Source organism: Ursus americanus, chromosome 23, assembly GCF_024610735.1.
Source record: "Ursus americanus isolate L20-20 chromosome 23, mUrsAme1.1.p, whole genome shotgun sequence".
NCBI lineage: Eukaryota > Metazoa > Chordata > Mammalia > Carnivora > Ursidae > Ursus > Ursus americanus.
Genome location: NC_142149.1, coordinates 44,987,688 through 45,010,011, shown reverse-complemented (window position 1 = coordinate 45,010,011; position 22,324 = coordinate 44,987,688). Strand labels below are relative to the sequence as shown.

The following is a 22,324-nucleotide window of genomic DNA, read 5'->3' as shown; positions in this document are numbered from 1 at the left end:
TGGATCACATGCAGACTCCGTGGTGCTGGCTGTAAATGTTATCTCAGCTCTTGGGGGGGCTGTGCGAGGGGTTTGGGTTCTTGTTTTGTGATGTGCAGGAGTACTGTGTTCTTTCTGCAAAGGAAGGCCAGGTCTACAGATACATAAAGGGAGTTTAGTAAAAGCATTTGTGTGCCCTGAAAAAGAAAATATTTTGCTAATAAAATGCTTAGGGTAATCAGGAAACTGAGGCGGCTTCGAACAGACTTGCTGGCTTCTGTCCTTCGGTCCTTCACTCCTCAACGCCAGTTCTTGGCACATCTCACAGACAGTAAATTAGTTCTCATACAGATCAAGAGCTTTAGGTCAGCAAGTAAGGAGTGTGTTATCTGGGAGCAAGCTAACCCCTGAGACTGGCTGGAGTGCCGTTACAGTCATAAAATCTTGGTGGTGGTTTCACCTCTACAGAGTGAAGGTTACATGGCATGTCTGTGGGGTGTACTCTTCTGGTCTAGACTTATTTATTCATAGCTTCTATCCCCCCCCCCCCATTGCCAAAGTCTTTGAAGCTGTTTTCATGAAAAGACATTGTATCAGTGAAGGGATTCTTTTAACTACTATCTTAACTGTTCCCAATGTCTAAAGGGAGCAGAGATTCTTACAGCACTAGCCTGTGCCTTTTACTCAAACTTACACTTCTTCCAAATTCTGTTAATTGTTTCTGGTCTTGCATAAATTCCAGCTTATCCAGAAAATCTTTCCCAACTACTACAGCCCAATCTTATGCCTCCTTTCACCAAAAAGTTTTTGATCTTATGATCATAGTTGCGAAATTGATTCATTTATTTATTTCAGAAATATTGAGCACCTACTGTATGCAAGTGTGACGATAGGCATTGAGAATGCAAAGCTGAGTCAGGTGTAACCTGTCCTGAAGCCACTTACAGTGGGCAGAGGAGTGGTGGAGTCTCTAGAGAGAAATTACTATGCAAGAAAGTCACTGAGAGAAGTGCTGTGAATATGCAATTAAAGTGCTGCATGAGGTTAGCTGAGGAGCTTCAGATGGGGATCAGGAAAACGTTTATGGAAGAGAAACATTTTAGCTGAGTCAAAGAAGTTGAGCACTTGGAGTTAGCAAGAGGACATTCCAGCTAAAATAAACAGTTTGAGCAAAGATAGGGAAGTATGAGATCAGAGTGTGACACCTTATAACGCGCAAGTTCATGTAGATTCGAGAGGACAATTGGGAGGCAGTTTGATTGTTCTTTAATTATGTAATATGTGTGGAGAGCTGTTTTGCTCTTATCGATGTCAAATTACACAGTATCTACTGAATGAGTCTAGGTCTATAATTAGACCACAAGGTGATTCAACAGGAATCATGGATTTCTGAGCTTCCAAATGACCTTAGTGATGAGAGAGCAGAAGATTATTTTAGGACAGGCAGAAGCTGAAACCCCACAACACCCCCCCCCAAGTGATTAATGCAACATTCCTTGGGCACTCCGGGCTCCCTTAAAAGAAAAACAAATAGGTAATTTATGGAGATCCGCAGTCCTGCAGGATATGAGTCTCCCTCAGTTTACAAAAGTCTTAGCAATTTACAAGAACAAAGCATTTCTATCAATGGTCTAGCTTCCAGAAGGGAATGTAAACACAATTAAATGTCCTTATAATCTGCCGTCCATTGACAGATACTTGAAGCAGGCAAAGTGTGATGCTCCTCCAGGAAACTCCCAATTATCTTACTGTTAATGCCTTACTAGGAGGCAAAACAACCTTAATTTGACAATGGCAAGGCCTCTTGTATCCTGTGAGTCGTCTTTAACATATGAAAGTTCTTTCTCAAAACCTCCCTTTTCCTTACCTCCCCCAACCCCATAGTATATAATCAGCCACCCCTCACAACCCTGGTGAGGCAGCTCTTTCTGCCACGGGTCCTGTCCCCGTGCTTTAATAAACCACCATTTTGCACCAGACGTCTCAAGAATTCTTTCTTGGTCGTTGGCCGGAAGACACCCCACCGAACCTCACCAGTATTCCAAAACCACATCACTTAGGAGACACTACATCAAATTTCTCACCCACGTGGAATCATCTATGCAGCATCCCCTAAAACTGACAGCCACTAATACAGAGATCTAATTTGGATTCTGGCATTGAGGTTTTCACCAACTATCCTTGCATGTCTACAGCTGCTGTGCTGCCTTAATTGCACATGTAAAATGAACCTGTATAGAAAAGAGGATTTCTGCAGGATCTAAAGGGGTCAGGAGAGCATGAGATGGAAAAAGAGAATGAGGGGCCATTAGGGTGGTTTCCAGGGACTGTTCAGACAGGGCAAGAGGACATTTGTGACAAGGATGTTGCAAGATATTCTAAACTCCTGTAATTTTCCTGTATTTGTCATTGTTTTTACATACTACAATATAATTATCAGAAAATTATAATTATCAGAAAACCTCTTAACATGAGAAGGAACGAAGTTCTTATTTTGAGAGAATAGGAATAACGGGTGATGATTATGATGGCAGAGGGAAGACTGGGGTTGGGAGGAATGGCAGCCTGCCATCAGCTAGAGGAAGACCATAAGGTACAGCATTGAAGAGGCATGGAAAGCAGGGTGGTTTCCTCTGGGCAAAATGGGCTGTCTTTGGATGAAACGGAAAGCAGAGGGCTGGGAGGCAGACTGTTGGTGCCTGAGAAGTGCCCCCACAGACCTGCACTCATGAGAGACCCGAGGTTCTGTTACATTTGGTGACAGATTTAGAAAACCTGAATCAGGAAGACGTCAGAGAAAAGGTCCTCACAGGATACATGAGGGAGGAGAGCTCCAGAACGAACTCTGTGGTTGGTAGGATGCAGAATGAAGGGAGGCAGGTGCTGACTGTAACCACGACCACAGAGCCTGCTTGTTGGAGAGCTACTTACCACAGGTGTGTGAGCCTGAAAGCATGAGGTCCACAAGGCACAGGTGGGCTAGAGAATAGGTTTCTCAGTCAGAAGAGTGCACCCAGGGACACCTGGGTGGCTCAGCAGGTTAAGCAACTGTCTTCTGCTCAGGTCATGATCTCAGGTTCCTGGGATCGAGCCCCACGTCAGACTCCCTGCTCAGCGAGGAGCCCGCTTCTTCCTCTGCCCCTCTCCCCCTCCCCAGCTTGTCCCCTCTGGCTCTCACTTCCGCTCTCTCTCAAATAAATAAATACAATTTAAAAAAGAAGAAGAAGAAGAGGACACCCAGGGCAGCCCTAAAGACATGGATTCTTCCATCCCTCAGAAAGTGTCAGGAAATGCCCCTTGGGGGCTTGGTTGGAAGCAGCCAATTTGGGCTGGTCAAACCAGTGGACAAATTTCTGGTGTCCTCATACAAATCCTTTTCTGATAGCCTCAGAGTTATTTGGGGTAGCAAGCATACAATGAGCTGGCCCAGAATTAGGTACTTTTTTAAAAAATAGAAAACCAGACAGTTTATAAGTATATTCAGTGTTCACTCTAATCCCAACAACTCCAGCCCCACAATGCTCCACCATAGTTTCCTCTTTAGTAAAATGAGGAAGTAGATACCCTGCAAGATGTCAACCAACTTCGTACTTCTTTGACTCAATGACACTATATACAGGGTGTACTGATTACAGCGTGTGCTGAGGAGGCCATGCTGAGGGTGAGGGTTCTAGTCAAAATATTTAACAAGTACCAGGCTGGTAATTTCCACCAGTGGATTCCAGCTGAATATTACTCTGGATGTGGGCCTCCCACCATGACTCAGGATCTACATTACTGATGGAAAATTGACATTGTGTCTTGAATTTTAAAGTATTCCTCAGTATTTAGGAACCTATCTTCATAATTCTTATATCATAATACAGTTGTCAAAATCACAACTTTTAATTATTATTATCTATGATGTGTTTAATTATAATTTTAAAAATCCCTAAATATTTCCAGGTACCAATGTTACCAGGTTACTACATTTTAAAAGTTCCATCAAAAAACAGAAAAAAGTCAAAGGAATTAGTTTAATGAGTAGAAGATAAATACAGTCTTAAAACATTCATCTTCTGCTAAAACATGCACACAGAGAGTAAAAGAGACCATAAACTTCCACTGATGGTTACCGCATAAATTAATGTGGGCAGAAGCTGGCAAGCAAGTCTGCTGTTTCACGACAAGTGGGTTGTAATTGTAAAGGAAGTAAAATGAAGCAAGTGTTATTTCATTACTTCACGGAGCAGTGAGGCAAATCAAGATGGAAGATGGGTGTACCACTCTAAACCTTTAACCTGCTGGGTAGGAGCTCCCTGAACCTTCTGGAAACGTGACAGACAGGAGGAGCCCTTGAGCTGTTATTGCTGGCCTTTAAAGATCTCTGTAATCTGGAGGAAACAGATCATTAAAAATATATTTAGTATTATAAAAGTAATCAGATTTATTGTAGATCATTTAAAAGCAAAAGAAAAGTGGAAAAAAAGAATTAAAATTCTCCCGTATTCCTACCAGTCAGTGGAATTGAGAGATGTTTATTTTGGGTCTTTTTTCTAGGTGCTTACATACACGATTCAGGTATAAATTCACTTCCTGCTTCATGCTTCATTTTATATTATAAGATTTCATCTTACTCTTGGGACTTTTGGGTTTTATAGCTGATTGTCAGGAGCAGATAGTATACCAAAGACATTTGATTTATTTTTGGTCTGCTGCCTTTCACTTCCTAATTTTGTTTATCTTGACATTTTTCTTGCTTCTTTGCCATATATTTATTCCTTTGTAATATACTTACAACATTCTTCTGTTGTTTCTATTTTACTACCTATTCACTTTTACTTTTAGCATCATATTTTCCCAAATCTCTTCACACAGGTTGTTGGGAGGACCTCATTCCTTGATTCTAGGGAACACTGGAAGAAAGGATTTATATATCTTTCACAAGAAGGGGGAATACCAAGGTAGTTGTGGTGTAACGCACCTGGAACTTGGGTGAGGGCAATGAGGTGAAGACGAGGGTTAATGAGTGAGGTGTGCCTAAGGAGTGGACAAATAACCACTAGGGACACTTCGAAATTTAGCCTCGGGCTTGGCATTTGAGAGTGAGTTGATACAATTTTCTTGAATAACTAAGTTGCGAACACTGATCCCTTTCAGGGACCCATGGACCCAGAATCCAGGACCAATGGAACAGCTGTTACTGAGTTCATCCTGCTGGGCTTGGTGGAGACACCACAGATACGACCAGTTGTCTTTGTAGTCTTCCTCTTTGCCTACCTGGTCACAGTTGGAGGCAACCTCAGCATCCTGGCTGCCATCTTGGTAGAGCCCAAACTCCACACCCCCATGTACTTCTTCCTGGGGAACCTATCAGTGCTGGATGTTGGGTGCATCACCGTCACTGTTCCCTCCATGTTAGCTCGTCTCCTGTCCCACAAGCATACAATTCCTTATGGAGCCTGTCTCACCCAACTTTTCTTCTTTCATCAGTTGGCTGGTGTGGACTGCTTCCTGCTGACAGCCATGGCCTATGACCGATTCCTGGCCATCTGCCAGCCCCTCACCTACAGCACCCGAATGAACCAGGCAGTCCAGAGGATATTGGTGGCTGTGTCCTGGGCTTTAGCTTTCACCAGTGCACTGACCCACACAGTAGCCATAGCCACACTCAACTTCTGTGGTCCCAATGTGATCAATCACTTCTACTGTGACCTCCCACAGCTCTTCCAGCTGTCCTGCTCCAACACCCAACTCAATGAGCTGCTGCTCTTTGGACTGGGTATCCTCATGGCAGGTGCACCTGTGATTCTCATTGTCACCTCCTACATCCATGTGGTAGCTGCAGTCCTACGAATCCGCTCTGCTGAGGGCAGAAAGAAAACTTTCTCCACATGTGGCTCCCACCTCACTGTGGTGGGCATATTCTATGGGACAGGTGTCTTCAGCTACATGAGGCTGGGCTCAGTGGAGGCCTCAGACAAGGACAAAGGGATTGGCATCCTCAACACTGTCATCAGCCCCATGCTGAACCCACTCATCTACAGCCTCCGGAACCCTGATGTGCAGGGGGCTCTGCGGCAGGTGTTCACGGGGAAGCGAGCTCTTGTATGAGGAGTGTATCAGAAGGGTAGAACTACAGCAAGTGTTTCCTGTCTCTCCTAGATCCTTGAGCAAAATGACTTTTGTTACGAAGTAAGACTTCTTGTTCCCCAAGGAGGCTCTACCTGGTAATGTGTCTACAGATTCTGTAGACCAAAATCCTTGGCTAGTTGCCTTTTCGTCCTAGTTACCCTTTCCACTCCAGATGGAGCTAGAACCCAGGACGCTCTGCATTCTGGGAGACTCATGGTCCTACAGGCAGGACCCTTTGTTTATTTTCTGCTGACTTCCCTAAAAATACTCCAGCAAAGATTCTCTGCAAACTGGAATATGGAAAGTCACAGCTTGGTACCAAGTATTAGTACATCCTCCCATCTGGCTTCCCCTGAAACAGCTTCCCCAACTTGTTCTGACACCAGGATCCCACACAAGATTCTAGACGTAGTACAGTATAATTTGAGACATTGAGTACTCTGTCTACATTGCAAGATTCTAGGGTATTTAACAGTGAAGAGTTTATACTTCCTTTGGTACTTCTTATTTTTTTCTAAAATGGAAATATCATTCATTGGTTTTAAATTTCCCATTAGAATTTATGTTTATAAAAATGAGAACAAAACAAAATTTTACCAGTGGAAAATGAAAGTCAAATCTTTACCGTCTCTATCCAAGCCCTTCATAATTCAATTTCCAGAAGAAACCACTGTTAAGAATTTGGTGCTTCCCTTCTAGTTTTTTATACATATATAAATACATTTACATATTTTTTATCAATATAATAATATTTACGTGTATGTCATATCTATAAGGGCACGTCATGCCATGTCTTTTTTTGTTTACCCATTACTTGGTAGACTTTATTCTCTATCAAAATATTTAAAAACTTACCTTACTTATTTTAATACCTGCCTAATGTTAATTTATGAGTTAACCATAATTTACTTAACCATATTTCTTCTGATGGTTTATATTGTTTCTAGAGTTACTGTAATTACGATTGATAATATAAATAATATTCTTCAAAGATGTGTTTTTATTATCTTGCAAGCATTTCAATAAGTTCTAATTAGTAAGATTCCTGAGTCGAAAAAAATAAAAACAGGTGTATATATATATATATATTTCCCCTGATCCCACAAAAAATTCACTCTTTTATTGTTACAATGGTTAGTGAGACTTCTTGCTCCCCACAACTTTGTTAACAGTAACTATTATAAATAAATTCTTCTGTTTCTTGACATTATAATGGTTGAAAAATACTAATTATTATTTTAATATGCATTTCTTTGACATCACTTAAGGTTGAATATATTTTCAAATGTTTATTATCCATGATGTGGACTATACTGGGTCCCGCCAAAATTCATATGTTGAAGCCCTAAGCCCCAATGTGACTGTATATGAATCAGGGTCTTTAGGAAATAATTAAGGCTAAATGAGATTAATTAGGAAGTATTAATGAGGTATTTTAGGAAGTAATTAAGATTAAATTAGGTTGTGGCCCCAACCCGGTGGACTGTGACCTGTAAAAGAGCAAGAGACATGCTGCATGAGGACACAGCGGGAAGGCAGCCACCTGCAAGGCAGGAAGAGAGAGCCCCCACCAGAATCTGACCATGCTGGCACCTAACCTTGGACTACTAGCCTCCAGAGCTGTGAAAAAATAAATTTCTGTTGTTTAGTACCCAGTCTATGGTATTTTGTTATGGAGGCCTGAGCCAACTAATATAATCCATTATTATTTCTTCACTGGGAATTAATTTTTCCCAAGTTTATTGAGGAATAATTGACAAATATAATTGTATAAATGAAAGTGTATGACATGATGATATGTATACACACACGCGAAATGATTACCAAGGACAGGATAATTAACACATCCTTTTCTTCACATAGTTAATTCATGTGTGTGTGTGTGTGTGTGTGTGTGTGTGGTGAGAATGTTTAATATCTATTCAAATTCAAGAATGTAGTATTATCAACTGTAGTCACCATGCTGTACATTAATCCTCAGAACTTATTCATCTTATAACTGAAAGCTTGTGGCCTTCGCCCTACTCTCCCCATGTTGCCCTCACTCCAGTCCCTGGCGACCACCATTCTACTCTCTGTTTCTATGAAGCTGGCTTTTTTTGCTTTTAAGATGCCACATACATACACGTGGTACCAAAATCATCTTTCTCTTTCTGGCTTATTTCACTTAGCATAATGCTATCAAATTCCGTCCTCATAGTCAGAAGCGTGAGGAGTTCCATTATGTGAGTGTGTGTGTGTCAATATCTATCTATATATCACATTGTCTTTATCTAATCATCCATCAAAGGACATTGGATATTTCCATATCTTGGCTTTGTGAGTAGCACTGCAGTGAACATGAAACTACAGATATCCTGGTGAGATAGTGATTTCACTTACTTCATATCTATAGCCAGAAGTGGGATTGCTGGATTATACAGTAGTTCTATTTCTAATTTTTTGAGGAGCTGCCATACTGTTTTCCATAGTGACTCTACCAGTTTACATTGTCACAAAGAGAGCACAAGGTTTATTTTTTCTCCACATCTCATCAACACTTACTATCTCTTGTCTTTTTTATAATAGTCCACCTGACAGGTGTGAGGTAACATCTCATGACAGTTTTGATGTGCTGATGATTAGTGATGTTGAGTACCTTTTCTAATACCTGTTGGCCATTTGTATGTCTCTTTGGAAAAAGGTCTATTCAGATCCTTTGCCCACTTTTAAAATTGGATTATGTGTTTTTCTTATTGTGTTGCATGAGTTCTTTATATATTTTTGCTATTAACCCCTTATCAAATATATGGTTTGCAAATATTTTCTCCCATGTCACAGGTTGCCTTTTCAATTTATTAATGGCTTCCTTTGCTGGGCAGATGCCAGTTCAACACTGGCAAAGACCACAGGGGTATTTAGAGGTCCAAACAACGGCAGCTAGGGTTCTTGGGGTTCTTGGTGGTAAAGGCTACTGGCATTCTCTTATTCTATTTGCCCATGGGGGTAAGCTCTTGCTAAGGGGATCCCTCTTGGCACCAGGTCTGCTGGGTTGGCAGTCATGGTGGCCACTGAGTCTGAGTCCTGGGATTAAGTGCACTTGCTGTGGTGGTGGTGCTAGTGTCTGACATATGAACACATGCAGGTCTCCCATAGAACTAGGGTCTGCTCTTCCAGGGCTCACGGTGATTCAGGCTCTGAGAGGGAAGGAAAATGCTGCAGTGGCAAGCCCAGGGATAACAAAGGACAATGGTGGTTTGGGGCTAAGTGGCAGGGTGCAGTAGCAGTTTGGCCCTGGTGATACTGGGTGAGAACTCTGACTCAGGACTCCAGAGTGCAAAGCAAAAAGCAGCAAGAGCACAGTCCTAGTGATGGTGGATCAAAGCCCTGACTCAGGACGTGGGGGGCAGGACAGAGAGCTACAGCAATGCAGCCCGGTGATGTGGGTCTCTGCCAAGACTAGGGCCCAGGAGTTGGGACACAAAGCCACAGCAACACAGCCCCTGTGATGGAATGTCACAGCCCTGACTCAGGACCTAGGTTGCAAGGCACAGGACAATGGCAGGACTCCCTGGTGATGGCAGGTGAAAGCTTCTACTAAGGAACCAAGATGCAGTCACACAGCAGCACACCTTGTCTTGGTGACATTGGGCCAGAGCTGTGACTTGGGACCCAGTGTGTGGGGTACAAAGCAGTGGCAGCTCCCATCTTGTAGGTGGCGAGGTATTCAGAGAGCAGGGCACAGCAGTGGTGGGGCCCCTGGAGATGAATATTGGGACCGCCTATCCTGCCACCTTGCTAATCTCATGGCTCCCTGAAAATTGTTTTTTTTTTTTAATGTCCTTTGCCTCTTTTTCTACTGGATTGTTAATTTTTTAATTGATTTTTGGGAACTCGTTATGAATTGTGAATATCTTTAGCCATATATTTACAAATAATTCTAACAGTTTCCCAATTCACCATTTTTCTTTCATCTTTGTTTTTGATGTCTTCCAACAATTGGAAGTTCAATAGTTTTATGTTTTCAAATATATGCTTTATAAATAAACTCACAGACAATACTCTTCAAGTATTACTGTTTTCCTGCCATCTCTGAACAACTTCTAGAGCTCCAATTAAATATAGATTTCATCTGTCTTTAGAAAAATGTTACTAAATGATAAAAAGCCTTAACATTTATATATTCCACCCTTAGGACAACCATGCCAGCCTAACACTGGAAGGTCAGCTCCCCCTAAGAGCACTGAGTCGAGGTCATAATTCTTTGCAGTGAGAATAAGCAGATATAATTGGAGAGCAAGATGGTTACACTGGAGGCAGCAGCTGGAAGTCAATCCCAGTGTTGTGGACTAAGCCATTGGGGTGGTGAGAGGCCACTATTACTGAGAGGAGGATGCCTTAGGCTCATCCTGGAGCATAGTCCATTGCATATTAGAAGCAATATTGGTCACAAACAACAGTATAAACAAGTATATTGTTTGGGGGACAGGGGTTAATTGGACGGGGGTGGAAGAGTCGATCACATAGCATAATTGTTGAGATCATGCACCTTGGAATCAGACAAATGCAAGTTTGAGCCCCAACTCCTCAAAGCCCTAAGTATGTGGCCTTAGGCAGATTACTGAGTCACTCTGAACCTCAATCATTTATCTCTAAAATGGGAATAGTAAAGATATCTACTTCAAGGGAATGTTGTAAGAGTTGATTGGGATTTAGGGCATATAAATCTTATACCGTGGGGTCATGTACATGTTATCAATTATTGTTATGTTAATAACATAATGGTCTCCCGCTAGGAACTCTACCTGTGTTATTTCATTTAATCCACCCAACAGCATTTTGAGAGGATATTACTCTCATTCCACAAATAAGGAAACTGGGGTCCAAAGGGGTTCAGTAGTTGCTAATAGCTGGAAGAGCAGGTCTAGCTGTCTACAAAGTCCAGCAGGCTTCCCAAAGAGAGTAAGCTATCACATGGACTTAGGTGAGTTATTACTGAGGAAGATCTAAGAGTCCAAGGGTTACATTATACAACCTCTCCAATTTCCTCTCTCATCATCGCTATCACTAAATTCTTATTTTCTAAGGGTCTGGCCCAGATAATCATGGGGGGGCACCTTCCCAGCGGTCCCCTGCTCCCTCCCAGCACAGCACAGCACAGTGCTTCAACCAACTCTCTCAGGATCGTTTTGGGGCTCCCAAGACACAGTGCCTGTGGCCCTCACTAACAAGGCCCTAGGGGAGAATATATTTTGTTCCTGGGGATTCATTGAGAATTTCAAGTTGGAAAGGGCATCTCCAGTTTTTGCCTCTTCTCTTGGGTTTCTTCCTCATCCCCAGCTTAGGAGTCAGCTTGTCTCTGCCCCCAAATCCCATTTGGCCCAGACATCTGGGAGAACAACACCTAGACCGGGGACCCAGATTCATTGCTGATCCCCCTTATATCCCCACTTGTTACGTGGAGTTATCGGGATGACTGCCCCATCTATCCTCATAGATCAATATGGGGGATGGAGATAAAGATTTGGAGAAATTCTAGATCACGACGGCTGTACGAGGCACCGCTGCTTTACTATGCTCTATTTATTAGCACTTGTATTATTTCGTTAGCTCTCCCACCTCCTCTTCCCTGCTTGGGCAATTTTAAGGACACAAGAGCATTACCCTGTGGTGGAGAAGCCCCATGACAGAGATGGGCTCCTCTTTTTTATATAATTTCCGTCTATATACCCTTGGTGACCCCTGGAGTAGCTGACTGAGCTTGTGCAGATTCTCACCTCCCTTGCGTTCCTTCCCATGCAACCTCACTGGCCTCCGTGTGGTTACAGGTGAGTTTTCTTATGATCCTCCCTCTGCTCTTCTGTAAAATGGAAGGAAATTTACTTGTTACTAACTCAAACTTCCTGGTTTTACAGGTGCAGCAACCTAAGTCTCAAAAGTAAAAATAAGAGATGTGCTCAGGATGACATATCAGGTGAGTGGAAGAGCTGGGACTATTCCCCAGAGATTGAGGTTCCCCTTCTAGGCATCTTTACCAATCCTCTCTTTTCTAGATGAAGTTTTTCTTCTGACTGTTAGGGATGAGTGGGATGAGATTCAGTGTTCAACTTCCCTGCCCAGAACCCAAGCCTTGCTGGTGGCCTCACCAATTCACTGAGACCAACACTGCTACGTGGAGAACCTATAGGAACTTCAGAGCAGGGAATTCCCACGGCATGAGGCAAGCCTGGGACTCATATGGACCCCCAAGAGTGGTGATTCAGAAGGGCTTCCTCATCAATTATTACTCTTGTGATTTGGTTAGCCACAGACTAATCCTAGACTGATCCTATAGCAATAGTCTGGTGAACAACCCAGAACTTAGGAGATCTTACGTAAGCTTCATCTCTCAATGATTGAGGGCCAGACAGAAGCTACTAGGACAGCATATTATTCTGACTCATGACTTACTCGTTTTTGAGGAATATTTCTTCTGATTATAGAAAATATGTGAAAGAAGTTTATATAAAAAGCTGTATGTCCGTGTATGGATTGCTACATGCACCGCATGCCCCATGTAGATAAGTGGAGGAGTCATTCCTACAACTGTCACTTGTGCCTTTCATTTGACTCTCCCTTGTCCAAGTCATACCAATCCTTCAAAGCCTAGAACAAATTCCCACTTGTCCAGAAACCCCTTCTTCACTACTGTATCCCACAATGATGCCTTCTTTGTCAGAAAACTCATTTGTCAATGAGTGCAGTCAGTATTCATTTATGAAATGGCACATAACTAAAATGAGTTTATGCATATAGTTCCTGAATTCTGACATGAGTCCTATGCTTCAGTTGGACTGAGAGAACTACACTAAATCACTAAATGATTGTGCTGGAAGGTACAGTGGTAAGTGCCACGTGAATACAACTGAAGTGTGCTGGGAATACTGAAGATGCGAATGTCCCTTAAAAATGGGCACATCAGGAAGGTATTTCTGGAGGAGGTAGTATTTGAGCTGAGTCTTAAAGACTTTGACCATGTGACAATGAAGAAGGATATTCTAGATAGAGAAAAGAGCAAAAGCAAAGGTGGGGATGTAGGAGAACAGAGTTTGCCATCTGATGACATGGGTTAAAATAAAAAAAGGGAAATTGGGGCAACTGCTGACTGTGGGTGCGATCCAGCCAAGGCACTTGTTTGACCCTGAGCAACCGCAGCGTGCAAGGCAAGACTTTGGGACCTGCAAGGGCACAGCTACAGCGGTAGTGGGCCTTCGAGTCATAAGCATGAGTCAGAAATGGATTCAGACAGAATTCAGAACTACCCGGCTTCACCTGGAGCGGTGGTATGTGTAAAGGTTAAGAGGCAGGGGCTCTAGAGTCAGATGACCTGAGCTAACATCCTGCCTCTGCCTCTTGCTTTATGTGACTTATGTTCTTTCTATAAAATTGGGATTATAAAAGGTATCCATCTCATAGTGCGGGTTGTGAGGAATAAAGGAGTTAATACATATAAAGCACTTAGGACTGTGCACAGTGCCTCACCCAGGGCAATTCTCCTAACAGCTCCTAGCTGCAATTGTTGTCAGGGACAGCCCCGAGGAAATTCGGTCAGTATCAAAGACACCAGGACAACCTGAACTGTAGATATCACAGGGGAAGGGATTTCTGGTTTCTTTTGCATAGTTCCTTCGTTATGATGGGGGACTTAGTATTTCGTGATTATTCCCAGGAGGTGGTACTACATAAAATATTATAAAAATAATCTACATTCATGGTAGAAAAACCAGAAAGTAGAGAAGAATAGAAGAAAGATAATAAAAACCATTCGCATTATTACTCAAACCACTAATAAAGTTTGGTATTTCTTTCCAGTCTTGTTTCTGTGTGTGAGAGTGTGAGAGTATGAGTGTGTATTTGTCTGTGTTAATATTGAAATAACACCATGTTGTACAGTTTTGCATCCTGCTTTAGTCACTTAACATAAGAATTTAATTTTTTGATTGTTTTACATAATGTTTTCCATCAATATACACTGATGATGATGATGATGATGATGATGATGATAAGGAATGTATATTTTTGTATGTTTCATTTTTATCTTCCTACTTTTTTCAGTAATTCTTCATTATTTTTTATGGACAATCAAAAAACTTGCTTTCTCTTCCTTTTCAATATTTAAACTTGATTTTTCTATTTCTTTTTTTTTATTTTAATGTTTTTTTATTATATTATGTTAGTCACCATGCAGTACATCCCCAGTTTCTGATGTAAAGTTCGATGATTCATTAGTTGCATATAACACCCAGTGCACCATGCAATATGTGCCCTCCTTACTACCCATCACCGGTCCATCCCATTCCCCCACCCCCCTCCCCTCTGAAGCCCTCAGTTTGTTTCTCATAATCCATAGTCTCTCATGCTTCATTCCCCCTTCTTATTATCCCCCCTTTCTTTATCCCTTTCTTGACATTAATTTCATGATGGTTCTAGGACAATGATAAAAATAGATGTAACGGTGGGGATCCCTCTCTTACTCCTGTTTGTTACTCTCCATTAGAAATGATCCTGCAGTACCCCTCTATTCCTAGATGACAATAGCTCGATGTTTTTTTCTTTTAAATCAAGAATGGATTGTAACCTGTAAAAAGTACCTTTTAGGCAATTGCTCTGATATATTATATACATACATTTACTTATATTAAATCATCTTCAATTTTTTATAAGAGGTCTCTTAATCATGATAGGTTCTTTAAGTATTCTGATATTTAAAATTCCCTGTAGTTATAGATGGCATTTTGCTTCTATAGTTGCAACTGAAGCTGCTCTCTAGTGATATTTCATATATTTCTTCCAAAAATTTTATATTTTCAGTATCAAATGTATGCTAACTTCATAAAAAGTCTATAGGACCTAGAGAGTATGATGCTAAACGAAACATATTAGATGAAATCATACGATTTTATTTATGCATAGAATCTAAAAATCAAGACAAAACAAAGAGCCCATAAATATAGAGAACAAACTGGTGGTTGCCAGAGGGAAAGGGGATTAGGGGAATGGGCAAAATGGTGAAGAGGAGTGGGAGTTACAGGCTTCCAGTTATGGAATGTATAAGTCACGGGGATGAAAGGTACAGCCACAGAAGCACTGTGTGGTGACAGATGGTAGCCACACTCTGATGAGCAGAGCACAACGTATAGACTTGTCCAGTCACTATGTTGTACACCTGAAACTTAAGTAACATTGTCAACTACAATTTTTTTAAAAAGGTATTGGAAAGCTTAAATTTTTTTCTGGTGCTGCAGGAAAGTTTACATAGCATGAGAATATTCTCTTCATTGAAGTTAAATCAAACTTCTCTCAGCAGTTTTATGAGGCTAGAGATTGCTACTAGGGTAATTATTTCTTTGACAATTTTTTGACTTCTGGTTTACTTGAGTATTAAGACTGTTCTTGAATATATTTTAATTTATATTTTCCTACAATTGTATCTATTTTATTGAAATTTTCCATTTAAATAATATAGAGTTATAGGGAGTATTATTCACTTAAAATTTTATTTGTTCTGGGGCACCGGGGTGGCTCAGTCTGTTAAGCATCTGTCTTTGGCTCAGGTCATGATCCCAGGGTCCTGGGATCGAGCCCTGCATCAGGCTCCCTGCTCAGCGGAGAGCCTGCTTCTCCCTCTCCCTCTGCTCCCCTGCTTGTGCTCTCTCTCTCTCTGTCAAAAAAATAAATAAATAATCTTTAAAAATTGTTTAATTTTTTCTTTGTGTATCTGTGGTTATCATCCTTTCTAATTCTTTTTTAAAGATTTTATTTATTTATTTATTTATTTGAGAGAGCGAGAGCTTGCATGGGGGAGGAACAGAGGGCGAGGGAGAGAGAAATGTGAAGCCCAGTGCAGAGCTCGATCTAATGACCCTAAGATCATGACCTAACCAAAAACCAAGAGTTGGATGCTTAACCAGCTGTGCCACCCAGTCACCCCAATAACGCTTCCTAATTCTCAATTGTTTGTATTCATCACTTTTCTTCTTGCATTTTCTTACCCAGATGACAGTCTATCTAATTATTTAAATAGACTTACATTTTCTTATTATTTTTTAATTTTAGTATAGTTGATACACAATGTTACATTAGTTTCAGATGTACAACTTAGGGATTTGACAAGTTTATACACTATACTATGTTTAGCAGAAGTGTAGCTACCATCTGTCCCATTACATTGCTACTACAGTATCCCTGGCTATATTCCTTATACTGTGTCTTTTATTCCCATGACTCAGCCATTCCATAACCAGAGAATTTATAGTGTGTGTGTGTGTGTGTGTGTGTGTGTGTGTGTGTGTGTGTGTGTGTAAGAGAGAGAGAGAGAGCTCTTTCCCTTCTTTTTAAAACCAACCAAAGAATACTATATTCCTTCTACCAGTTGTGCTTTACATTTAATAATATGGCTTTGATATCTTTTGAGTCAGCACAGACAGAACTGTTTCCCACAGCTGGATAGTATTCCTTTGTAAGGATATACCAAATTAATTTACTCAGCCCTCTCGTGGTGAACACAGTTTATTTTCAATTATTTGCTCTCACAAACCATGCTGCAACAAATAACCTCACGCATATGTCACCTCTTATATGTGACCATATATCTGTTGGATAAATTCCCAGAAGTGGAATTTCCAGGTAAGAAGAAAATACATTGGTAATTTTGGAATATAATGCCAAATTGCCTTTTTTAACTTTTCATTTCTGACTTACAACTATCTTACAAATTCCCCTTGTAGCCACTAACCCACACCCACACAGAGAACAAGATTTGGGGAAATGTAGTTCCAGCTTAGCTAATTTGCCAGAATTTTTGAATTTTAATGGAATCATTAATTTGGGTTATTTTTAATTTTTTTTCAATATTTTGAGTCATCCTTACACTATTTAAGTTCTTTAATTTTTCCCTAAAACTTCCCAGTTTAATTTTTATATTTAAATTTTTGATCTGTTTAGAATTTATTTTTGCAAATTATATGAGGTCTGTGTACAACTTAAGTTTTTCCCAGATAGCTGTACTACTGCCCTCATAGTACTTATCGAACAGTACATTTTCCCATCCATTTAAGATGCCACTGTATCATGTATTAAATACCTGTATTACATTAGTAATGGACACTTCATTTCTCTTTTTTTAAAAGCTCATAAAATGTTATTTTATTTTCTATTTTTTTCAGCTTTATTGAGGTACAACTGACAAATAAAATTATAATATATGTAAAGTATCCACCATGAAGGTTTGATATATGTTTACATTGTGAAAGGATTCCCACACCAAGTTGACACATCCATTGCCTCACACATTTAGCTTTTCTTTTGTGTGTGAAAACACGTAAGTTCTACTCTCTTAGAAAATGTCAATTATATAACATGGTGTTATCAACTATAGTCACCACATTCTACATGAGATCCTCAAATTCCTATTGCTCTTATGGCTGAAAGTTTGTACCTCTTACCAGCCTCTCCCCGTTTCTTATAGTTCTTTTTCTAATGTCTTGATCTGATTACTTAATCACTTTATTTTTTGTTTTTAATGTATTTACTTAGGGTTATAACTTTGCTTATGAACCCTGATTTAGTAATAACCCTCATGTTCTAGTGTGTGCTGGTTTCACTATCCCCTTTTCACCCTTCCCCGATGTTCTTTAGTTTTAGTTTTGATTCCCTCTGGTGCAGCCGTTTCTTACAGATTATTTAAAACATTAGGATTTATTTTTTAAAAATCACTTTTCCTTAAATTGGATTATAATTAAATACTATTACCTGTATTCTTTATTCTTTTGGAATTTTCTGAATTTCAGGTTTATACATGCTCTTTTCAAAAACTTTATTTATTTATCTATTTGAGAGAGAGAGAAAGAAGGGGAAGGGGCAAAAGGAGAAGGAGAGAAAATCTCCAGCAGACTCCTTGTGGAGCACAGAGCCCAGTGAGGGGCTCCATCCCAGGAACCTGAGATCATGACCTGAGCTGAAATCAAGAGTCGGATGTTTAACCAACTGAGCCACCCAGGCATCCCAACATGCTCTTTTTTGGGGGGGTGAATGTTTCATGGGCATTTGGGGAAGGCATATATACCAATTAGTTTTACCTCCTGAATAATTATATTGACAGCTTTTACAGTCTTACTTTATTCTGTCAATTAATCCTATTGTGGACTGTTAGTCACTATAAAGCTTCCTGTCTACCACGCTTAGTTTATGTGATACTGTAGGTATCTATGGTGATAGCTCCCTTCCAGGAGCAAGTCCTCTATCTTTTAGGCATATGGGGGGAAGGCAAAGGTTCTTCCTGAGACTTCTGTTTTTTAAAAGTAATCAGCCTAAAATAATCCACATGCCATTTGGATTGGCAAATTTTGCTGCCCTACAGAGTCTGTTTCTTCTTTTTGAATCAATATATTGAGAGGAATGATTCTTTTTCTTCTTGGATATTTCCTTGCAGGAACTAATGCAGTCAAAATTTGGGGCCAATAGAACAGCCATTACTGAATTCATCCTGCTGGGCTTGGTGGAGACACCAGAGCTGTGGCTTGTTGTCTTTGTAGTCTTCCTCTTTGCCTACCTGGTCACAGTTGGAGGCAACCTCAGCATCCTGGCTGCCATCTTGGTAGAGCCCAAACTCCACACCCCCATGTACTTCTTCCTGGGGAACCTATCAGTGCTGGATGTTGGATGCATCACCGTCACTGTTCCCTCCATGTTGGCTCGTCTCTTGTTCCACAAGCATACAGTTCCCTATGGAGCCTGCTGCACCCAACTTTTCTTCTTCCATCTCTTGGTTGGGGTAGACTGCTTCCTGCTGACAGCCATGGCATATGACCGATTCCTGGCCATCTGCCGGCCCCTCACCTACAGCACCCAAATGAACCAGACAGTCCAGAAGATATTGGTGGCTGTGTCCTGGGCTTTAGCTTTCACCAATGCACTGACCCACACAGTAGCCATAGCCACACTCAACTTCTGTGGTCCCAATGTGATCAATCACTTCTACTGTGACCTCCCACAGCTCTTCCAGCTGTCCTGCTCCAGCACCCAACTCAACGAGCTTCTGCTCTTTGCTGTGGGTTTCATAATGGCAGGTACCCCCTTGGCTCTCATCATCAGCTCCTATGCTCACGTGGCAGCTGCAGTCCTACGAATCCGCTCTGCTGAGGGCAGGAAGAAAACCTTCTCCACATGTGGTTCTCATCTCACTGTGGTTGCCATATTCTATGGTTCAGGTATATTTAATTACATGCGACTGGGTTCAGCCAAGCTTTCAGACAAGGATAAAGGGGTTGGGGTCTTCAACACTGTTATCAACCCCATGCTGAATCCAATCATCTACAGCCTCAGGAACCCTGATGTACAGGGTGCCCTCTGGCGGGTGCTCAAGGGGAGGCGGTCACTAGCTTGACAAGATCTTGAGGTCTGGAATGTCACTCCCTCCTTTTCTCTTTCTGAACTAAAAGAGAAATACTCTAAAGCCAGTAACTAAGACAAATGGTCCATAATTGCTTCTGTCTCCCTGCATATGAGGATTTTTTGTTAGGGATAATAGTTATTGTTTCCCAAAGCAGCCATGCCCAATTTATAGACAATAGGTGTGTAAGCTCTGCTGAGGCCAGCCCCTTTGACAAATTACAGTTTCAGTCCCTGCGTGCTCCCTTTTCTGTGTAGAAGTGAAACCTCAGATCCTTGACTATTACATATCCCACAAGCTGGTTATAGTCTGGATTCCCAAAAATATCTGATCAAAATCCTCTCCACCCCACTCCCACCCACTAGTAGGTCATGTGATTCCCAAAAGTTCAGGTATGGAGGGTCTGGTTATAAAACATGGGCCTTGAGATCAGAATCATTTTATTTTTCCCATCAGGTTTCTACGAAGCAAAAAAAGCACTCCGATCTTTTCCTATCACACAGATACCATGGGGTATAGAGGGGACAGAGGGGACGTTGCATTGGGCATGTGTTCTCTAGTAACTCTGAAGAGCGTGATCCCTGTGTGCAAATTTTTAAAACTACCTTAACACATATGATAAATCTTATAAAATGAATGTTCCTCCTCTATCTTTCCTGATGTACTTCAAATCTTTTGAAAAGATAATCTTTTGTAATGTAAATATTATTCAAACATGAAAAAACCCCAAGCTGCTCAATATGAACTTCCTCTCTAAATCCTCACTCTCAGTCCCCAAACCTTCCACTGAGATAATCCGTATCTGTAAATAAAGCGATATGGTGAGGCCTCCCCTAAAATTTCCCTTCTCAGTAGGAGAGCAGTCTCTAACCTAGAACATTCTCTCATCTTGCATGCTGCTTCCCAGGCTTTTGTCCAGTCTGTATTTGGCTGTATTTTCCTTCTAAACTCTGAGATGCATTGCCCATTCTAGGAATCTCTACCAAACCACTGATGTTTCTTGATTCATTTCTCTAAAACATCCCTTTGACCTGCACCTGTGGCATGACTTCTCCATGAGTTTTCATGGCGGTGCAAGAGTTGAAAGGATCGAGTAAGATGGAGATGAAGAGAAAGGACATGAGGGAGGGAAGCAGAACAAGATTAGAGGTGGAAAGTTTGTGGGAAAATGAAGAAGAAAGATGGAAATGGGGAGAAATCGGAGAAAATTGCAAGCAAATGGGCTGAGAAGAAAAGATAGAGGACTGGAGAGGACCCGATGGCGTACAGAGAGAGTGGAGATGAGAAAGTTAGAGAAATAGGATAAGATGCCTTGGGACAGTTAAAAGGTCAGAGGAAGGAAGAGGGGCAATAAAATTAGTGAGTCAGGGATGAAAGAGGTGGGCTTCTGTACAGGGCAGCTTCTTGTTCTGTATGTCCAGCAAGAACCCATTTATACAACCCTAACTAATACCATCATTGTAGCTTATCCTCTCTTCCGAGGAGAAAAAAACATTTTAAGTTTCACTGAAAGTGCTAAAAATTATCCAGGGGACTCATTTTCCATTTCTCTGAACAGAAGGTGCTCCTCAAAGTTAAGGAGGCTTACAAGATGGCCAAAGAGTGAAAGGAAGTGCTGGGTATTTTATCCACCTGCATCTCTAAAATGTCATCAGAATGTGTCACTAACATCCACCCTGTCCCCTTACTCTCTGCTTTTTGAGTCATGCCTGCCAAGACTATCAAAAGTCATGGGGAAAGGAGAGCTCTTTCCTGACCCTTTCTTAGCTACCAAATAAACTTTACAGTGAACTTCCTCAAAGGGCCAAGAAAACTGCCAAGGAAGGTCTACAGCATGGTCTTGACCTCATCACTTCCTCTCATCAGCAATGTACTTGTTGTCTGGGACTACTTGACAGAGGCACAGGTAATAAAACCATCAAGGTTCTTCCACTTGTAATGCCTCTGATTCTGCTAGTCTGAATGAATAGACTGTCTCACCCAGTTTACCCCGAAGAGTTACCACATCTTTCACCACCATTTTTTCTACTCACCAGCATCTATCACTGCTGCAAAAGGGCACTTATTTGCTTCCAAAAATCCCTGTGCCTCTGACCTTTCTTCCATATGAACACTCATCTCAAGCCTCAAGGGTTGATTTCATGTGTAATTAGTGGAGTAAAATGGATCAACTGTTTCAACATCATAAATGATGACCCAAGACACTGATTCCTGGCACTTCATCTACTCTCCAGGATCATAGGGTTTCTTTAAAAATTTGGGAGATTACCTTCCCTTGGGAATTTGCCTAGGTTTTTTTTTTTTTTATTCCAAATTTTTATTCCAATCTTTTGCTACTTAAAAAGTTTATCATACATGTACTACGTCATGTTGTAAAAGTTCAGACAATACAGAATGTCATTGTCACTCTTTTATACCATTCCCTCAGTAATCCAATTTTTTTAAAAAAGACCTAGTGGAAATAGTTGTTTAGCTTTCCACACAAATGAACAAGCACACACTTGCATGCACACACACACGCAAGTGAAACACTACACTGTTTTGCAATGTGCTGTTCCCCTCTCTGCATTACACGTTATGATTTTTTACATATCAACCTACAAATCAATTTTATCCATTTTAAAGGCTGCATAATATTCCATTTTACGTATAAACTATAATCTGTTTAACAAATCCTTATGGATTTTATTTCTTTCCTTATCTTTCTGCAATTGCTAATAATACTGGGGCTAATATATGTTTCCATAGAACGGAAATTATTTCACTGGTTAAATTCATAAAAGTTGTGTGTGTATCTGTGTGTACCCATGTAAGGAAACACAA

The 22,324-nt window shown here is 40.9% G+C and overlaps 2 protein-coding genes across 2 annotated transcripts; both read left to right on the top strand.

Annotated features, from left to right (window-relative positions):
* The first annotated feature begins 5,124 nt into the window (after nt 1-5,124).
* Nucleotides 5,125-6,072, top strand: LOC123777152 (olfactory receptor 3A2-like). Its single transcript, XM_087854703.1, has one exon. The coding sequence runs from the start codon at nt 5,125-5,127 to the stop codon at nt 6,070-6,072; it is 948 nt and encodes a 315-aa protein (XP_087710829.1).
* A 12,463-nt stretch (nt 6,073-18,535) lies between these two features.
* Nucleotides 18,536-19,495, top strand: LOC123777060 (olfactory receptor 3A1). The gene has a single exon (XM_045773517.2). The coding sequence runs from the start codon at nt 18,548-18,550 to the stop codon at nt 19,493-19,495; it is 948 nt and encodes a 315-aa protein (XP_045629473.2). The 5' UTR covers nt 18,536-18,547.
* Nucleotides 19,496-22,324: the final 2,829 nt, after the last annotated feature.